Source organism: Sander vitreus, chromosome 13, assembly GCF_031162955.1.
Source record: "Sander vitreus isolate 19-12246 chromosome 13, sanVit1, whole genome shotgun sequence".
NCBI lineage: Eukaryota > Metazoa > Chordata > Actinopteri > Perciformes > Percidae > Sander > Sander vitreus.
The window spans coordinates 27,315,535-27,335,095 of NC_135867.1; the positions used below are offsets into that span (position 1 = coordinate 27,315,535).

Sequence of the window (19,561 nt, forward strand, 5' to 3'; positions counted from 1 at the left end):
TACACTAACTCCTGTATTGACTTTTCACACTTTCACTTAGCTCCAGTTAGCGGATGATATCAGAGCTGTAGCACAGAATGATAATGAGGGCCTGCTCCCCATCTGAATGCAAATGTCAAACAGTAGGGGGATTGAAATGTTGTATTTCCGCTCAGTCAATGTGTGGCGAGGGCTTTGTGAGCGCCGGTTGCCATCGCAGAAAAAAAGAAAAGTAAACCTTCAGTTACTAACAGTCTTCAGCTTCTTTCCACAGCCAGTTATGAATGTGCAGGAATTGACTTGACTTGTCCAAACTAAGCATGACTGCTCGTTGGCAACACCCCTACTGTACCACAGTGTTTACATTTAAGACATACAGTAAAGACAGCCTTATATGTCCATGAGTTTCTTGGTGATGACCGTGAAGGCTGTGGGCACACACGGGAAGTGAAAGCAGGCTTACTGTTTAGGACATTAATTCCAATGGCTGGGTTTAAGCAGTGATTGTAGCTGCACGTCAAATAGGGATTTACATGTGTCTATTCCACTCCTTAGTCTGCGGATGTGAAGCCCAGTGGAACAGCACTTTTACACAGCTAAAAAACAACATCTCACAATGTCTCTGACAGTTAACTTTCACTCAGTTTTTAGCAAAGTTTAGTGCAAATTCACCCTCTCTGTTTTGCCAAGTATCGGTCAGCATTGATTTGTCTCGTACCAAAATGTGTGTATCGTGTTGTATCCTGGCTAGTCTCGCATTGCCAGACCTTCCTCCACAGCGCTGCGGAGGAGGGTTTTGGTGGAACATGTTTTAAGTTCAAAAGTAGTTTTAGTCGTGCAACAGAAAACTCAGATTGGACAGATAGGACAGGAGCAGTTAACCATAGTCCTCAGAAATCAGCCGGAGTTTAGAACGCCAACGAACGCAATGAAAAGAGGACAGACATTCGGCCGAATTTCCGGCGGCAACAGAGCAATCCCTGAAGTGGAAGGTCGTGGATATAGAATGTATCCTGGCTAACACACTCACTGCAATTTAAATGTAATAGATTCACCTTGCAGATATACAGTAGATGTTTTAATGACTGTATTAAAGTATGTAAGTCATTAATAGCTTTTTTGACGACATGATAGGGAGTGTAGAATTTGGTTTCTCGTCATTGTATGAAATTGTGGAGTTTTTTAACCCACAAACCCAAAGACACTCTGCCAAGACTGTTCCAAAATAATCCATGGTTACTCAAAGGGTATAGTGTTTGTTCAAATGGCACTTTTGCGTATGATATATATATATTATTAGTGTATACATTGGGTTGCAACTCAATATTCTGACAAGTGGTCCATTACTCTGACAAGAAGGGCAATGAATCAACATATTCCTGTCCGAGAAAAATTGGTGTCGTCCATTTGCATGCTGAACTGGGGCAGGGCCAGAGAGAGAGAGGTGGACTCGAGAGCCTCTGGGAGTGAATGTTTCTCTTATAGTGACATGTTACATCTCACTTGGCAGGGCAGGCCGGGAAATTACAGGCAAACATGACCATCTGGAACCCAAAGAGCAAGCTGTAGACTTTAGCGTGTCTGTAAATATGGCTTCTAGGACAGGGATAACACAATTAATAACTGACCAGTAATGGAAAAAACACAAACACATCAAACATATCAACCAGGCCTCATAGTTTAACATAACATAATGGATTTAAAGCAGAAGGTGAGCTGTATTTTTCATTTAGCCTATGATTGTTGGATGAAATGCAGTGTTGAGTGGACTGTTTACAGCTCTGCAGCTTTTCTGATGTTGTGATGGATAGTGAGTGTGTAACTCACCAGACAGGATCATTTTGTGTCTGTACTAGGGCTGCACAACTAATCGCAACTTTATCGAAATCGCAGTATGGACTACTGCAATATCCAAATCGCAAATTAAGAAAGCAGAAATTATGAATTATTTAGACTCATATTGAAGGGAGGATCATCACAGAAGGGTCAACGTTCAGTCAGGATACTGTTTCAAAACATTTCAGTTTATTTTTTTTCAAATGCTAAAAAATGTAAGGAAAAACCCCAAAGTCAATGAAAGTAGAGATCCTATCTTTGGTTGTACTTGTCATCCAAATTAGGCAGTTCAAAAGAAACCCATATTTCTGATATAGACATTTAGAAAAACGGGTCACATTTGACCCAAAGACAACACAAGGGTTAAGACCAGGGCTAGGCATCGTTTGGATTATAACTATTCTGATTCCAATTCCAATTCTTCCTTTTGATTCCGGTTCTCATCGATTCTTGATTCTGATTCTTTGAGGGGTGGAGTTGAAACGGGTCACATGCTTATTTCACAAATAAGAGGAAACTTTTATTTTGATCCAATGGTGGGTTGAAGTTTTACAGCTTTTTCAACGTAAAATAAAGCCACATTAGAGCGCCGCTTACTGTGCTCCAAGGCTGCAACACAACAAGCACCTGGCTGCTACGGAAACCAAAAGTTGCACATTTTAAGTTTGGAACCCATGATCAGATTTGAAACCAAATCCTCCAAATGATTCCAAATGTTTCCAATAAAGAAATGATTCCACTGGAATCGTAATTTTTGAACCGATTCCAGGTAGGAATCAGTTCTCGATGCCCAACCCTAGTTAAGACATTGTAATTTTCTTGGAAACTTTCCAAAAAATTAACAATGCAGTAATTCTGAGGACCACCCTCGGGGTGAAACCGTAAACTGAATCCCGCGATGACAGAGAGAGGAGTATTTCCAAAGCCTCTGACTGTGTTATGTCCCTACAGCACCTTCGGACCGCGTCCCACCAATCATCCGCCAGGGACCAGCCAATCACACGTTAGCCCCTGGTTCCACCACTCAGTTGCACTGCCACATCCTGGGCAACCCCATCCCCAGCATCCAGTGGGAGAAAGACGGCCAGAGGATCCTGGGAAACGACGGCCGTGTCAGCTTGATGGAAAACGGCACCTTCCAAATCACCGACCTCCAGGTATTTCAATAAAAGACTTCCACTTACAACAAATCAAATGCACACCGTTTATTCGTTGATGTAATCCCAGACTAATGAAACAGGAAATAAAACTTTTTGACTTTCATTTTGCCTTCTAAATTCACAGCTTTTCTGTGATGACCCTTCAACTTGTTTGAACTCATTTCTTGCTACTTCTCATTCCATCACACCACCGTTTCCAGTGAACTCATTAAAACGTGTTCAACGTCTTCACCCATTACTATTTGCACATCAAACATGATGCCGTTCACGCAAGATAAACACATTCCAAGCCGTAAAACAGCGGTTTTAATTACAGGGGAAAGTATGAGGCACTAAAACGGAGGACATTTTTACCGTCAACTCAAACGATGAGTTTTTATGAGAGGAGGAGGAGGAGCAGGAGAGGTGTGGAATGCATGTGTGAGGCGTGATCACCATAATAATGAGCGTGCAAGGCCATTAGCAGTCGTTAGCGTCGTCTTACTCCATGCTAATGAAATCCATTCGGCCCAGAATTCCCTCCTGGGGGTGAAGCAGCACCTGAGGTCACCGCAGCCTCTGCGAGGCTCCAGGAGGCTCACACATGAACGGGTTGTGGGCTCTCAATGATTAACGATCACTGAGACTCGTAATTAAATCCTCAATACATCAATGCGAGTGAGGACTGGATGAGAGAGAGAGAGGGACACAGAGAGAGAGAGAGAGAGACAGAGAAAGAGAGAGACAGAGAGAGAGAGAGAGAGAGACAGAGAGAGATTGGATAGGAGTCAGAAGCCTGAAGTACATTTTGTGCTGCATTCATGTCATTTCCGAATTAAAGGGAGTGACGTGACAGCTGAGAGCGCCGACTCTGAAGTGCTCCTGCTTAGGAAGCCATTTGAAGAGCGTACATGCCCTCAGCTGGGAGGAGGCCTCGGGGGAGACCCAGGACTAGGTGGAGGGATTATATCTCCAACCTGGCCTGGGAACGCCTCGAGATCCCCCAGTCGGAGCTGGTTAATGTGGCCCGGGAAAGGGAAGTTTGGGGTCCCCTGCTGGAGCTGCTACCCCCGCGACCCGACCCCGGATAAGCGGATGAAGATGGATGGATGGATGGATGGACATGCCCTCAGTGATGGTGGTGGATTTGATTTTACAGCAGACATTAAAACAGCTGGTATTCCTAGCTTTGGATTTCAGAGATAAGATCACAACATGTACTTGTAGGAATCATTTGTTTACTTTGAGACGTTGTTTCTGCACACTTCAGTTTCTGGCTTTTCTGATGTCCAAAGTTGGATATTAAGGTCCATCACTACAACTAAGAATCAAGTCCCACAGCTTCCAGTTTTCAGATTGTCTGATCGACTGTTTCTCTCTATTTACCATAAGCTGTAATGATGGTAGAAAACAGGACTAAGTGTACATACAGTATATACAGTATATATGTTTATATTATATATACAGTATGTTTAGAATATTTTGCCTTGCTGTCAGACAGCCCTCTGTGATGGGGAACGGAAGCCGTTATCTCTGCTCTCTTCAAAGCCACCAGACTCCTTTGACATTTTTGCTGGTCCACCACTGCCTCCATCTGTTAATGTGTTTGTGTTATTGTGTGATTTTGTTGAATCCAATCTAACCCTTTCAAACACCAATGACAAAAGGAGTTTGAAAAAAGAACGGCTGAAGAATTTTTGTCAAAGGAGTCTGCTGGCTTTGAAGAGAGCATCGATAGCGGCTTCAGCTCCCCGTGGGAAAGGGCCGTCTGACAGCACGGTGGAAATATTCGCACACTTAAAAACTGATAGAGATTTTTTTCCCGGTGTCTAAAACATGTTTATCTGCTGCCCCCCCCCGCCCCTCGTCCACAGCAGTACATTGCTTCCGCGTCGGTACTCCTGCCTGCTTCTCCAACCCCCCCCCCAAAAAAAAACAACAACAAAAAAACAAATGAAATCAACATTCATAAAATGCATTACACCCTGAAATAAACGGTATAATAAAATAAAAATAAGTTGATTTCATCATGGCTCCTGGGGGGGGGGGGGACAGATGGTCTGTTTGTTCCTCGTACCCTGGCAATGAGGAGATGCCATTACCCCGGGATCACTGCCAGACACACACCACCTCGGTCCCTCACCGGTGCCAAGACGTCCTGGACAGACTGTGTGTGTGTGTGTGTGGGTGGGTGGGTGGGTGGGTGTGTGTGTGTGTGGGTGGGTGTGTGTGGGTGGGTGTGTGTGGGTGTGTGTGTGTGTGTGTGTGTGTGTGTGTGTGTGTGTGTGTGGTGCTGGTGGCAGGATTAAAGAGGTTTGTGCTGCCATTCTGCTAAACGGTTGATGTGGGTGTGGGATAGGGGGTCGTGTGCGGGTATGGCAAAGTGAAAAAGGAAAGGGAGAGGGGCAGTTGGGGAAACAGAGGAGCCCAAACAAAGCCCGAGGAGTGTGAGAAGGACCACATGGACAAAAGAGAAACAGATCAGTGGGAGTAATCAGGTTAAAGTAGGAAATCGAGTTCATGTGTTGACTTTAAATCCCAGTGTACACGTGTTATAGTCGGTAATCACATTTCCCTCTTGCACCCCTTCGAAAAAAGGATCTGACATCATTGTCAACCTTCTGTGCACTCTTGTGCAGAAGGCCCGTGATACCCATGCTAACTGGGTAGTTAGCAGGTGCTGGACAAAGGAGAAAATATCCAAAATATCCCCCAAACCTTAAAGATGTGATCAAACTATAATAAATAAATAATATTCCCTCTTGAAGTGTGAAGCTCCTCTCCCCTGCCTCCCTCCTGCTCTCCTCTCTTCCTCTCGCCTAATCTATTTTTCAGCAATCTGTTTCGCGCAGCGCCCCCAGAGCTGCCGGCCTTGATTAATTGTCAGGTGCCCCGGCTGTTTACCCCCACCCGCCCTCTGTGCCCATTTCCCCATCCACCGATCAAACGCCACCATCTGGGGACCCGCTTTTTACCCTCCTCAGCCAGACGCACCATCAGCCGGCCCACAGGTCAACTCACGGTCAGGGCCTATAGAGGGAGATGAGGAGCAGCGCGGGATGCTGTATGGGACGGAGAGTCCCCTGTCCCGTGTCCTGCAGGACGCTCTGACAAGCCACTTTGGCTTGAGTAATTCCTCTGTCAGCGTTACTGATGAGACGGCCCAGACGTGTGTGTGTGTGTGTGTGTGTGTGTGTGTGTGTACGTGCACAGCGCTCAGCGAGGCATTAGTCATGACGGCCTCTGCCTCGTACATCCTCTGCATAATGTATAAGGTTTTCAATGGGAGTAATATGAGCTATGTTGGCAGAATAAGTGAATAAGGCGAGGCTGATTGGGTTTGCGGTGGATTGGGTCTGCATGTAAATTGATGAACTACAGAGGACTAAAACCTCTTGCAGCAACACAGATGAAAAATAAGACCACACACACACCTGTGCAACCACGCATGCACACGCGCGCGCACACACACACAGACAGTGTGCAACAGGAGAACTGTTTAGAGAGCCAACAGCCCTCGCAGGTGCAGTTAACATTACAATACAAAGTCAGTCCCTTTGCCCTCACAGTGTACTGTAAATGGAGCCCAATTTATAATTTATCAAGTTTTACAGCTACTCTGTGGAGTTTATCTTGTAAACAAACATGTTTTTGTTTTTCACCAAAACACAGTGTATGAATCCTAAAAGTCCTGATTATTTACATGGAGTCTGGTGGAGTTTGGTGATGGTGATTTCGGGGCTGTTTCATGTTAAACTAAAAGGATCTTCCTCTTTAACTAAAAGGTCTATCTCTGTAGGGATCCTTTCATAATGTTGTCAGACACTTAGAATAATAATCTGAGTCTGTCAGCGGCAACAACACAACTTTTAGTGGACGTAAATTTAAGATGTGTGTTTTCCCTATAGAATTATATTGCAGCCCGGTTTGCGACCGCAGGTTCCAGCGTTGTCGCTCAATACTGGACCAATTTCGAAGTTCTTTTGTTCACATTAGTCACTTAGACACCAATGTGTGGAGAAATGGGGTCCAGGTTGAAAAAAACCACGAAATGACCCTTTAAGCCCTTTTGTTGAATGTATTTCATAGCTCATGAAACCATTGCACATCCTTGCCTGTTTTACTTGCACTCCTCTACCCCTTGTGCTGCATTAAGGCCACCAGCGGTTGAAATGCACGGCTGCCTTTTGCACTCGGCAGAATTATTTTTAGCCGGTGCGCTCAGCGTAAGCAACCATTCCAGTGAATAAGGGGACAGCTTTTTTCACACAGTGTTGTTATCTTTCTGAACCTGCTCGATAAAACCATTGCTTCGTAGGGGCCGCTAGTTATCAAAGAAGCTACAGGTTAGCTTCAAATAAGACGTCCCTGTATTCCCTATGCATCGAGAGGTTTCCCCTTTTACCCTGCATTTACACAATGAGTTGAATTCAGAACTAGAAGTCTAACTTGGTAATTCGACTGATAATCACTTGACAGTCAGCTAGTGTCCTTTGTCTTCTAATGCACATTTATAGTCACGGAACATTCTACATCTTAAATAAAGGATCGTTTGAAACTAAATTGGAGAAAAAAAAGACAAAAAGAAAGAGCTGGAGCAGTGAAGCTAAAGCACCAGAAATGTTCCGAGGCACTGCTCCTGCGAGTTGTTACTCCTTCTGTGTTCCATTCCCCAGTGTAGAGACCCCCAACATCTCCCTCTGTTGTAAGCAATTTCACAGCCCGTCTAGCTTTTGGCTTTACTCGCCAAAAATTTGATAGCCAGCATTCACATGTGCCCGCACACACACACACACACACATATATACATAAAGGCACATTTATCACACAGCTCTTAATTACATCTGCTCACAGCCTGTCCAGAATGCTAAGTAGCTGTTGAGTACAAAAACTGGCGCCTTAGAAATTTCTAGACCTCTAGCTGGTCATTAAAATTCTGTCCTTTGATCCTTCCTTCAACTCTCCTCCTCTGCCGCGCAGGAATCAGACGAGGAGCATAAAAGCCACCAGCTTGACTTCAGCTTTGGCATCAAATAGATCCACTGAGAATATTATCTTTGATGGAAAATAACTAAAATAACTACATTCGACAAAACGTCCCAAGTAAAAGCAGTGAATTAAAGCAGATGTTATTTTTAGGTACTGTACTTCTAACGAGAACGCAAATATCCATACACAATTAACAAGCCTCGATGCCCAAGAGAAGCAGTTTCTTACTATGAAAGAATACTGATCAATAGATGTTGATAAACGCCCAGTTTATCGGCTGAATGCTGCCCTTTTACTTCCAAACTTCCAAGCTGACAATTTTTAAAGTTTAGATATTATCATTATATAATATGATAATGTATGTATAATTATATGAGAGATAGATGTATCCAAATGAATATTCACAGGAACTTCACATCCCAACCGTGCAATTAGAATCCATCTGCATTGCCACGTGCCTCTGGAGTTCACCCGTCTCAGGACAACCATTATCATCTTTATGTCATTATAATCTGTCCATGCATCCGTAGTGCTGTCCTTACAGCCAGCAAAACACGCGTATAGTTTCCATCTTAGATACTGATATGATGCCATCTGGGATTTTGATGCCTGCCGATGAGGTTTCTTCACTGTGACACAAAGAACACAGAAACCTCACGCCACAAAACCTGTTTCTTCCCGACTGCAATCAGCCTCTTTAACATTAATCTTAACCCCACTCCTAGACACTACACGTTGCATTAACAAACAGCCTGGACTATATGCACTACCGGTCAAAAGTTTGGGGTCACTTAGAGATTTCCATTCCACTCCATTATAGACACAATACCAGCTGAGATCAGTTACATTGTTTTTTTAACCAGGGCAGCAGTTTTCAGATTATATTATGTGCTTACATAATTGCAAAAGGGTTCTCCAATGTTTTCTCAGTTAGCCTTTTAAAATGATATCAGATTAGTAAACAGAATATGCCTTTGGGACATTGGATGAATGGTTGCTGATAATGGGCAATGTAGATATTGCATTACATATCAGCCACCACTCAGATCAGCTGGTATTCTGTTTATAATGGAGTGCAATGGAAATTTGTAAGTGACCCCCAACTTTTGACTGGTAGTGTATGTGTATATGTATATATATATATATATATATATATATATATATATATATATATATATATATATATGTATATATATATGTATATATATACTGTATATTGAACTTTTGCACATACCTCAACATATTTTGCTCATCCTGCACTAAACCATACAGCCTTCTTTTTTTCATTGTTAAGCAGTTCTATTGTACATATACAGTGGGGAGAAAAAGTAGTTGATACACTGCCGATTTTGCAGGTTTTCCCACTTACAAAGCATGTAGAAGTCTATAATTTTTATCATAGGTACTCTTCAACTGTGAGAGACGGAATCTAAAACAAAAATCCAGAAAATCACATTGTATGATTTTTAAATAATTAATTTGCATTTTATTGCATGACATAAGTATTTGATCACCTACCAACCAGTAAGAATTCCGGCTCTCACAGACCTGTTAGTATTTCTTTAAGAAGCCCTCCTGTTCTCCACTCATTACCTGTATTAACTGCACCTGTTTGAACTTGTTACCTGTATAAAAGACACCTGTCTACACACTCAATCAAACAGACTCCAACCTCTCCACAATGACCAAGACCAGAGAGCTGTGTAAGGACATCAGGGATAAAATGTTAGACCTGCACAAGGCTGGGATGGGCTACAGGGCAATAGGCAAGCAGCTTGGTGAGAAGGCAACAACTGTTGGCGCAATTATTAGAAAATGGAAGAAGTTTAAGATGACCGTCAATCTCCCTCGGTCTGGGGCTCCATGCAAGATCTCACCTCATGGGGCATCAATGATCATGAGGAAGGTGAGGGATCAGCCCAGAACTACACGGCAGGACCTGGTCAATGACCTGAAGAGAGCTGGGACCACAGTCTCAAAGAAAACCATTAGTAACACACTACGCCATCATGGATTAAAATCCTGCAGCGCACGCAAGGTCCCCCTGCTCAAGCCAGCGCATGTCCAGGCCCGTCTGAAGTTTGCCAGTTACCATCTGGATGATCCAGATGAGGAATGGGAGAAGGTCATGTGGTCTGATGAGACAAAAATAGAGCTTTTTGATCTAAACTCCACTCACTGTGTTTGGAGGAAGAAGGATGAGTACAACCCCAAGAACACCATCCCAACTGTGAAGCATGGAGGTGGAAACATCATTCTTTGGTGATGCTTTTCTGCAAAGGGGACAGGACGACTGCACCGTATTGAGGGGGAGGGATGAATGGGGCCATGTATCGCGAGATCTTGGCCAACAACCTCCTTCCCTCAGTAAGAGCATTGAAGATGGGTCGTGGCTGGGTCTTCCAGCATGACAACGACCCGAAACACACAGCCAGGGCAACTAAGGAGTTGCTCCGTAAGAAGCATCTCAAGGTCCTGGAGTGGCCTAGCCAGTCTCCAGACCTGAACCCAATAGAAAATCTTTGGAGGGAGCTGAAAGTCCGTGTTGCCCAGCGACAGCCCCGAAACCTGAAGGATCTGGAGAAGGTCTGTATGGAGGAGTGGGCCAAAATCCCTGCTGCAGTGTGTGCAAACCTGGTCAAGAACTACAGGAAACATATGATCTCTGTAATTGCAAACGAAGGTTTCTGTACCAAATATTAAGTTCTGCTTTTCTGATGTATCAAATACTTATGTCATGCAATAAAATGCAAATTAATTACTTAAAAATCATACAATGTGAATTTATGGATTTTTATTTTTAAGTATCGGTTCAGGCACCGTTAATTATGTATGCGATTAATTTTGATTAATTAATCACAGAGTATGTAATTAATTAGATTACATTTTTTATTCAATTGACAGCTCTTATATATATATATATATATATATATATATATATTAATGGTATCATTTCTTTAACATTCATTTCCTTTTAATACGTTTGTGTTTATGTATGCACCATCCACCAAGGCAAGTTCCTTGTATGTGTTACTGTCTTACTTTATAGTAAATCCTTTTTCTGATTCTGATTCAGAAAGACAAAAGGTGATGACAGTGTCATAGATGCACTTTTTTAAACATATTGGCACCAATGGGAGCTGTAAGCTGCTCTAACCCGATACTAAAAAGTCAGTCTTACCTCAATGTGAAAGAGGAAAGAGTCACCTTGGTGTGAATAGCGGCTCTGTGTTCTGCCAGCTTTTTCATCCTGGCCAACTTCCCTCTGCTCAGTATTCTGAGGACAAACATTCTGCTTTGAGAGATATGACATTTAGGCTCAATCACTGGTAATGGGTACATTAACATAGTATCACTGTCTCACACACACACACACACACACACACACACACACACACACACACACACACACACACACACACACACACACACACTCACACTCACTCACTCACTCACTCACTCGCACATCAAACTAATGATACACGTTTTACTGTTGCCAGGAAACAGACTCTGGGGTTTACACCTGCGTGGCTTCCAGCTCCAGTGGAGAGACGAGTTGGAGTGGAGTGCTCACAGTCAAAGGTAAATTGTCTCTGCGTGATTGAAATACATGCAAATAACTCTATGCTCTATGTAAGTGTAACAATACAAACCTTTTATACAGCTGAAGGCAGAAGCCCGATTATCACTCTTCTATTTCTGCACTATTATTCATTTGGAACCGTCTCTGTGTAACACTTTACTTTTATAATTAACAGCAATGAAATGAGTTATAGATTTAAGTGTGACAGCAGATAAGAACATTTGCGCACTGAGGTATTCTTAGTGTGAGATAAAAAATAAAAAAAAGTAACAAGCTGCCTTGTGAGCATGTAATAGCTCCAACGAAGGAGCACATAACCCCTGCTGGGCCTGAGGCTGTTTCTGGGCAGATGGCAAATATGAATGCCTTTAACTAACGGAATTGTCCATTACATTACATTGTCCAGTTCATTCGAACTACAGATCCGCTACCCGATCTGGCAAACTTGCATAATGTAATGTAATGGACAATTCTGCTTCCAACCTGTAGGAGGACCGAAGCGGGAAAAGTTCTCTAGTGTTGCTTTAAGGTTTTAACCGAGGCCTGGAGCGTTTGGTTGGATATGCACCATCCCAAAACCAACGGGACTATCCAACCAAAAGCCAGAGTTGGATTCAGCTTTCACACCGAAAGCTGAATCCAACTCTGGCGCTGACTATACAACCGAACTCTGATCCGCTTAATAAGGGGGTGGGGGGTCTCGGTTGGCTTCCAAGTGCAATCCGACCCAAATACAGGAAATGAACCACAAACATTGCATGTACTAGCCTGCAATTTGAACCTTGCACACAATTTACAGACCTAAATATGATTTTAAGATTGATAACTTTCAAATCCAAAAACCTATTTTGACCACACATCGCTGGTCGTCTGTGTGACATCATCATCTCTCCTATACTCGATGTCTGTCAGCGGCTCACATTGTTTGCTTCCGTCTAAAATATCAGAGACATTAAAGCAGAACCAGACATTATCAGATGTGGTGTTGCTCCATTATTTGTGAGACCAGAAGTGTCGGCGAGTTTCACTCTGATTTTCTGTCCAATAGCCCAGCGACAGTTTGAACTGTGTGTCAGTTGTTTACAGTGTTTGGTGTGTTTGACAAAGTGCACTGTGAATGCAAACCCAACCAAAGGAAAAATGCAACAATTTTGCAACTTCACCCCCCAAATCTTACCAAGTCTGCCGAACTATAGGTGTGAAAGCCAGGTATGAACGTGAAGCCTGATGTTGACTGGCACTTTTTGGGATACATTTATTTATTTATTCATTTTATTCGTTAGGGACCATGTACAATTTTAACATAAATGTTGCCATTTGATGCATTGTACCATCTGCAGTCCCTAGACAGGGCACAATTTAAATCCAACAGTAAAAACATGGCAACATCTAACAAAACAGCAAGACAGATCACAAATCCTACATCAGTATAATGCACATTGTGACACAGTCACACACACACACACACACACACAGACACACAAAGTTTAAAACATGCTAGTCTCGCTTTGCCAGACCTTCCTCCACAGCGCTGCGGAGGAAGGTCTGGCTAGTCCACACAGCATTCTGGGATGGGAGAAAAACGTGCTCTGGTTTATTGTCATTTCTTTAAACCAATCACAATCGTCTTGGGCGGCGCTAAGCCCCGGACAGAGCAAGAGAAAACTCCGATTGGACAGATAGTCTAGCTAGCTGTCTGGATTTACCCTGCAGAGATCTGAGGAGCAGGTAACCATAGTCCTCACAAATCCACCAGAGGTTAGAACGCCAACACAAAGAAAGAGGAAGGGGGGGGACATCCGGCAGAATTTCCAGCGGCACCTGAACAATCCCGGAAATAAAAGGTCGTCGATATAGACTAAAAACAAGCCAATTCCCTCATTCAGGACATAATTGTGAGATATCGTCTGCCGCTGCATACTGCATACTGCTCTGTGAGGCCAGGCCCTTTTAAAAAAAAAAGGCTGTAGAGATTTCATTAGTGGCATTAAATGAAGGAGTAACGACTTAACAAGCTGCTCTGATGGCACCTAAGTCTGTTATTTGACATTCAGCAGCGTAATGGGTAGTTAAGATCCAATAGTTGTTGTGAAAAGCTAAATTGTGAAGTCTGTTAGAAGTGAGGAAGTCCGCCTGCAGCAAGCAGTGATGCAAATGTTCAGTCATCATCAGCGGGATTACACAGAGGACGTTATGATGTTAAAGGCGGATGTTGCAGTTAATAATCAAATGTGCACTGTATTTCTCCTCCGCCTCCCTCCTCTCTCTCCTCCTTCATGCCTCCATCTTTGTCTCCCCCCTCCTCACCATGCAGAGAGTGCAGACCCATCGGTAGCTCAGGCCACAGAGCCCTTCCAGTTGCCAGGTCCGCCGCACAAACCCATGGTCACAGACGTGTCCAAGAACAGCGTCTCTCTGACCTGGCAACCCAACGCCCACGAGGGAGGAGCCGCCGTCACCTCCTACATCATCGAGGCGTTCAGGTGAGCTTCGCAACATCTAAGCTGCATCAAGGGCAGGTGCAAAAAGAACCTACGAATGGACACACTTTCCCTCGTTTTCACCTGATCTGTATACCTTCATAATCGTCAAGGATTTTTCATTAGCAGTGAAATCCTCTTTTATTGGATGTCTTACAATTCGACAATTTTAATGTAATAATGTCGGAATAGAAAAGCTTTTCATGTTGGGACACTAGAACTCCCTCACAGAAGCCCAGACTAATGACTTTCATTCATGGTTTGCAGCTCTTTAAAAAGAGTCGGGCTACAACATTCATCAACTTTTATTAGAGCTTGAAAAGAAGACTCAGAAACTCAACTGAACAATTCAATGGACAAAATGTACAAGGAAATGTGACATTTAATTTCAGCTTTTTACAGACCCGTTTTGGCCCGGTAAGAGCTTGTCATTGGATGAAGTACTGTAACTAGTTACAACATGTCCGAAAAAGTTTGCCTGTGCTCAGACATGCATACAGTTACATAGTAACAAACACACAGGACTCTCTTGTCCTTCATGGCTAATCGACACACTCGTGTGCCTAAACGCAGCTCAGCTGAGACGTTCAGGTACTGCCAACTTGAGAGGAAGTCCACCTTGGATTAATTATGGGGAAAAGTAGATTTAGCTGAGCAGGACGGGTGGCTCGACGGATGGAAGGAGACCTCCAGATGAAAATAGGCAGCGCTATGGGGAAATGTGTCCTTCCAATCCGATAAAGAGGGGACACCTGGCAGAGCTTGATCAGATCCAGACGTCCACCGTGGCCCATGGCGGCGGCAGAGCGTTTCCAAGTAATGCAAACTGATTCTCTATAAAGCAGCAGAAGGGGACCGGTGTGATGTTTGCAATAACACTTTTTTGCCTGAGGTACTAAGGTGTGTTTGTAGGAGCACAGGGAAGAACGAGCGTTGGGGCTTCTCTGTGTGTGTGTGTGTGTGTGTGTGTGTGTGTGTGTGTGTGTGTGTGTGTGTGTGTGTGTGTGTGTGTGTGTGTGTGTGTGTGTGTGTGAACAAGATACACTGCTGAGTAGATTCAACAGGCTTACAAGACAGTGAGACCGCATTGGGACTTACAACAATCAGGTTCTCCTGCTGTGTGTGCGGGTGTGCGTGCATGCGTGAGAGTGTGTGTATGTGTACATATGCAATGTGTAATCGTGTTTATTTAATGTACGAAGGCAGTCTTTCCATTCTCCTGCTGAGACTGCAGTCATGTTTTTTTTTCTGGGACCACAGCTTTGTGTGTGAGTGTGTGAACTCCCTCTGAGCAGCTCTCCACAAAGTTACATTGAATCCAGCTTTAGCACGGGGCAGCCTGCACACACACACACACACACACACACACACACACACACACACACACACACACAAGATGAGTATTCATGAGTCGTCGTCCTCTTTGGTCTTATTGTGCAGTTCAGCACTAAAGCTAGTTCACCTCAAACCCCCAAAGTACCCTTGGGGGAAATCTGAAAGTGTCAAACAAATGGTTGGGGGGGCCTTTGTGACTGCTGCTCTGCCAAGGTGACAGTAAATTCACAGAGAAACAGGAAGAGACGGGAAGAAAGGGGGACGGGTTTGAGAGGTGGCGGGATAATACATCTGGGGGAGTGCCACAAGGCTAAGAACATGCCCTCATTTCCTGCTGGCAGCTGTGCCGTCTTACAGGCCTCAATACATTATTCATCAGGACAGCAAATCGCATCATTTGGATGACATCTTCTAGTGAACACAAACTTCTCTGTACTGAGTGACTTTGCTCATATCTGCCATTGTTTACCAAATAAGAAATATTAGAGGAAGCCACAAATGGATCCAGCTATTGCCTAGGGATCTCCTCACGCATTGGTTGAATTGTGTAGCTGCACATCAAATCAGCATCACAAAGCACTCCTGATGAAACTTTGTATGGTGTCGTTCAGTGGTGGAATGTAAGTACACATTTCAGGTACCTTGCTTTAGTATTTTCTTGTGCCATTTCAGAGGCAAATACTGTACTCCACCTCCGGCTAAAGCTATACTACTACGTTTTGGTTCAAAAATGTATATCTTTTGCTACGTTTACACCTCACGTCCACAGTACTGCAAGCCCCTAAAACGGAGACATTTGGTTTGAAAACTCCAGCGTTGCTCTGTAGTCTGGACGGGCACAAACGGAGACTTTTGGAAAGGTTGCTGCACGTCTTATCGGTTAGGTAGCTTACAGACCTTTCAGTAACAGTTCCACCTCGCTGTCTCTCCAAGATAATAAATCCCTGCTCTTACTTTTCACCGTTGTTCTTTCGCCAAAGTATTTTCTGTCTTTTCAACTTCTACATCCATGATTTTTAACCACAGAGTAACGTCAGACAATCTGCTTCCTGTTTCCACCGGCACATGCCCAGTGTGTGTGAACGGTCATGTGATATGTGTTGTCAGACGTGTTAATATGGACGCAGATTAGTTCTGCTGCTGGAGCTAAAGCTCTTGTGTCTCAAAATGCCGCTTAAAAATGTAATAATAATAGTGTAGATGTAGCCTTAAGCAACTACAAGAGTAAATAGCAAATTACACAGTAATGCACAAGTAATAACAACATGATGATATAATACTAGATCATCTAGATATAGTCATTTCTGCATTGAGTACGTTTACTCTGATTATTCTGTATAGGGAGGTATACTTTCTCCACCACTGTTCAACTCTCCAGTGAATTGGTGAATTAAATTGCAAATGGCGTACAGTACATGCCATGTGCATAAGGGATACAAATATATTGCATTCCAAACTGTACATCAGTTTTTCCTTCTATCCCTTCACAGCCAATCAGCAGGCAGCACATGGCAGACTGTAGCCGACATGGTCAAGATGGAAACGCACACGATCACCGGCCTTCTCCCCAACACCATCTACCTGTTCATTGTCCGAGCTGTCAACGCCTACGGCCTGAGCGACCCGAGCCCCATCTCTGAGCCCGTCAGAACACAAGGTCAGTCTGCGCCGCTGTCACACCAAATAAAACATGACTCATATCTAGGATGGTGAAGAAAAGACCACGTCATGGTGCTAATGCATTGGCAGCAGCACTCTAAGCAGAAGTGGATATGTGTGTTTCCCCTCAGATGTGAGTCCTACGGGTCAGGGAGTAGACCACAGGCAAGTGCAGAGGGAGCTGGGAGAGGTGGCCGTCCAGCTGCAAGAGCCGCTCACGCTAACAACAACCTCCATCCGAGTGTCCTGGACTGTGAGTGGCTCTTTGTAGATTCAATAAAAATTTTATTTATATTATCAAATCACAAAAGCAGTTCTCTCAGGACACTTTACAGATAGAGTAGGTCTAGACCACACTCTATAATTTAGAGACCCAACATTTCCCCCCAAGAGCGAGCATTTGCTGTGACAGTGGTGAGGAAAACAATCCTTCAAACAGGCAGAAACCTCAGACGGACCCTGACTCTTGGTGGGCGGCCATCTGCCGCCTGCCGGTTGGGACACTGATACCTACATACAGAAATACAGAAATATGATTCATAATAATTATAGCAGTTGGTATGATGAACAGTGGCAATTATAGTACCGATACAGATAATAGAACTATGACTAGAACTAATAGTAGTAGCAGTGCAGGGCATAGCAGGGCGTAGAGCAGGACCACGGCAGCTGTTGTAACCACGATTTTATTTTTTTTAAAGAATATTTTTTGGGGCTTTTCCTTTTATTAGATAGTGACAGTGGATAGACAGGAAAGGGGGGAGCGAGATGGGGGATGACACGCAGCAAAGGGCAGCAGGTCGGATTCAAAGCTAGAGGCCGCCCCTGTTGTAACCACGATTTAGGTGCCACCACAATCCAACAAAGTAGATCTTTGTTTGCTTTAGAGAAGGAACATTTGAGGGTTCAGTTAGAGTTAGGGAGTGGGAAAATGAACTCTTTTACTTCAACTCCATCTCTCCTCTCATATCCCCGCTCACTTCAACAAGGTTGACCGTCAGTCTCAGTTCGTCCAGGGCTACCGTCTCTTCTACCGCCCCAGCGGGGGAACCTGGCTCCTCCAGGACATCAACTCCCCCTCGGAACGCAGCACCGTTCTCCCCAACCTGCTCAAAGGAACCGAGTACGAGATCAAGATCCGTCCCTATTTTGATGAGTTCCAGGGAAAGGACAGTCGAACGTTACTGGTTCGGACTCCAGAAGAGGGTAATGAATCCGGGGACTTCTGAAACATGCATGTACCAGAAAGACATTCAAAGAAGACTTCTTTAATAAACTAGGCTGCCGTAGGTTTTCTTTGACACTGCAGGGCCTTGAAAATGGCTGTTCATTAGCCTGTCTGACACCACATGAATCTCAGTAATGTTATCTCATTTTGGGGTTAATTTTATGTCCTCCGCAATTTGGGTTCATCTATATCGATTACTCTTTTTTTATTAAATTCAGCCTCCACACATTTGTATTGGTGGATCCAAACTCTAGATTAAAAACAAGTGAGCATTTTTTGCCATCAGCACTTATAGACTTTGTATCGACCTGCCTGAGTAGCTTAGTCTGGCAAAAAAAACATTTTTAACTTTTTAAAGCACTTAATGAAACAATTTTCCCTGCTGCTGCAGCTCTCTTTAATGTTTCCTGACTTGTGTTTTTTTGTGTTTTTTTTTTTTTATGTGTCCTCACTTTTATTACCTTGAGCAATTTTCAGTTTTACATTAGTTGTACTCACTTGTTCATGAATACCACAGTCTTTGTGCTGACTGTAAGTATGCTGATTAAATGACTGTCCCCCGCCTCTCTCAGTCCCCAGTGCCCCACCCAGAGCTGTCACAGTGGCAACGGTGAAGCTAAGCAACAGCTCCAGCATCAGCGTCTCCTGGGAGCCTCCACCCAGCGAGATGCACAACGGCGTCATCCAGGAGTACAGGGTAAACACACCAGCAGTAGCACTGGGATTCATCTGAAGGCAGCAAACACCTAGACACATAGCACAAAGCTGCTAACAAAAACTGCTACTACTGCAGCACGCGAGGAGCTCCCTTCTACACAAAACCTGCACTTCATACACAAAATGTTTAGAATAATAAGGTTTCTTGAATTCAAATTCTACTCAATACAAATTAGGAAGATGAGGGTTATTGGCAGTGTTGGGAACTTTGGAAATATAATAGGTTACCAATTACAAGTTAACCTATTTAAAATGTAATAGTAGTGTGTAACCATTTCAATGACTTTATCAAAGTAATGTAACTTATTATATTTAATTACTTTTTTATGAATGGTGATTAAATATAAACTACTGGATATGCACTAAGCAAAATAAAGTGCTAAAATAGGTCTTCAGTACACATTAGAAGCCCGGTGTGTCACACAGAAGGAAAGCATGTCTTCCCTCCTTCATTTAATATGACTGCTTGCAGTAACTAGACTTACATACCTGCACATGTTTCCTGAGGTTGGACATCGAGGGTTTTGACTGCTGGCAAGCATTCTTTGCATTGCGCGGTTATGTTCAAACCCTTCTCAGATTTTTTGTATGACATGTTTTTTTAAATTTTTTTATT

The 19,561-nt window shown here is 43.6% G+C and overlaps 1 protein-coding gene across 2 annotated transcripts in view; it reads left to right on the top strand.

Moving 5' to 3' along the window:
- robo3 (roundabout, axon guidance receptor, homolog 3 (Drosophila)) overlaps nucleotides 1–19,561 on the top strand; it is a 103,252-nt gene that overhangs the window by 65,923 nt on the left and 17,768 nt on the right. For both annotated transcript variants that reach the window (XM_078266133.1, XM_078266135.1), the window contains exons 9-15: nucleotides 2,767–2,972; nucleotides 11,444–11,525; nucleotides 13,841–14,009; nucleotides 16,832–16,998; nucleotides 17,132–17,253; nucleotides 17,990–18,206; nucleotides 18,801–18,925. In XM_078266133.1, the coding sequence (XP_078122259.1) occupies nucleotides 2,767–2,972; nucleotides 11,444–11,525; nucleotides 13,841–14,009; nucleotides 16,832–16,998; nucleotides 17,132–17,253; nucleotides 17,990–18,206; nucleotides 18,801–18,925 (1,088 nt within the window). The remainder of the gene's footprint in view (nucleotides 1–2,766; nucleotides 2,973–11,443; nucleotides 11,526–13,840; nucleotides 14,010–16,831; nucleotides 16,999–17,131; nucleotides 17,254–17,989; nucleotides 18,207–18,800; nucleotides 18,926–19,561) is intronic.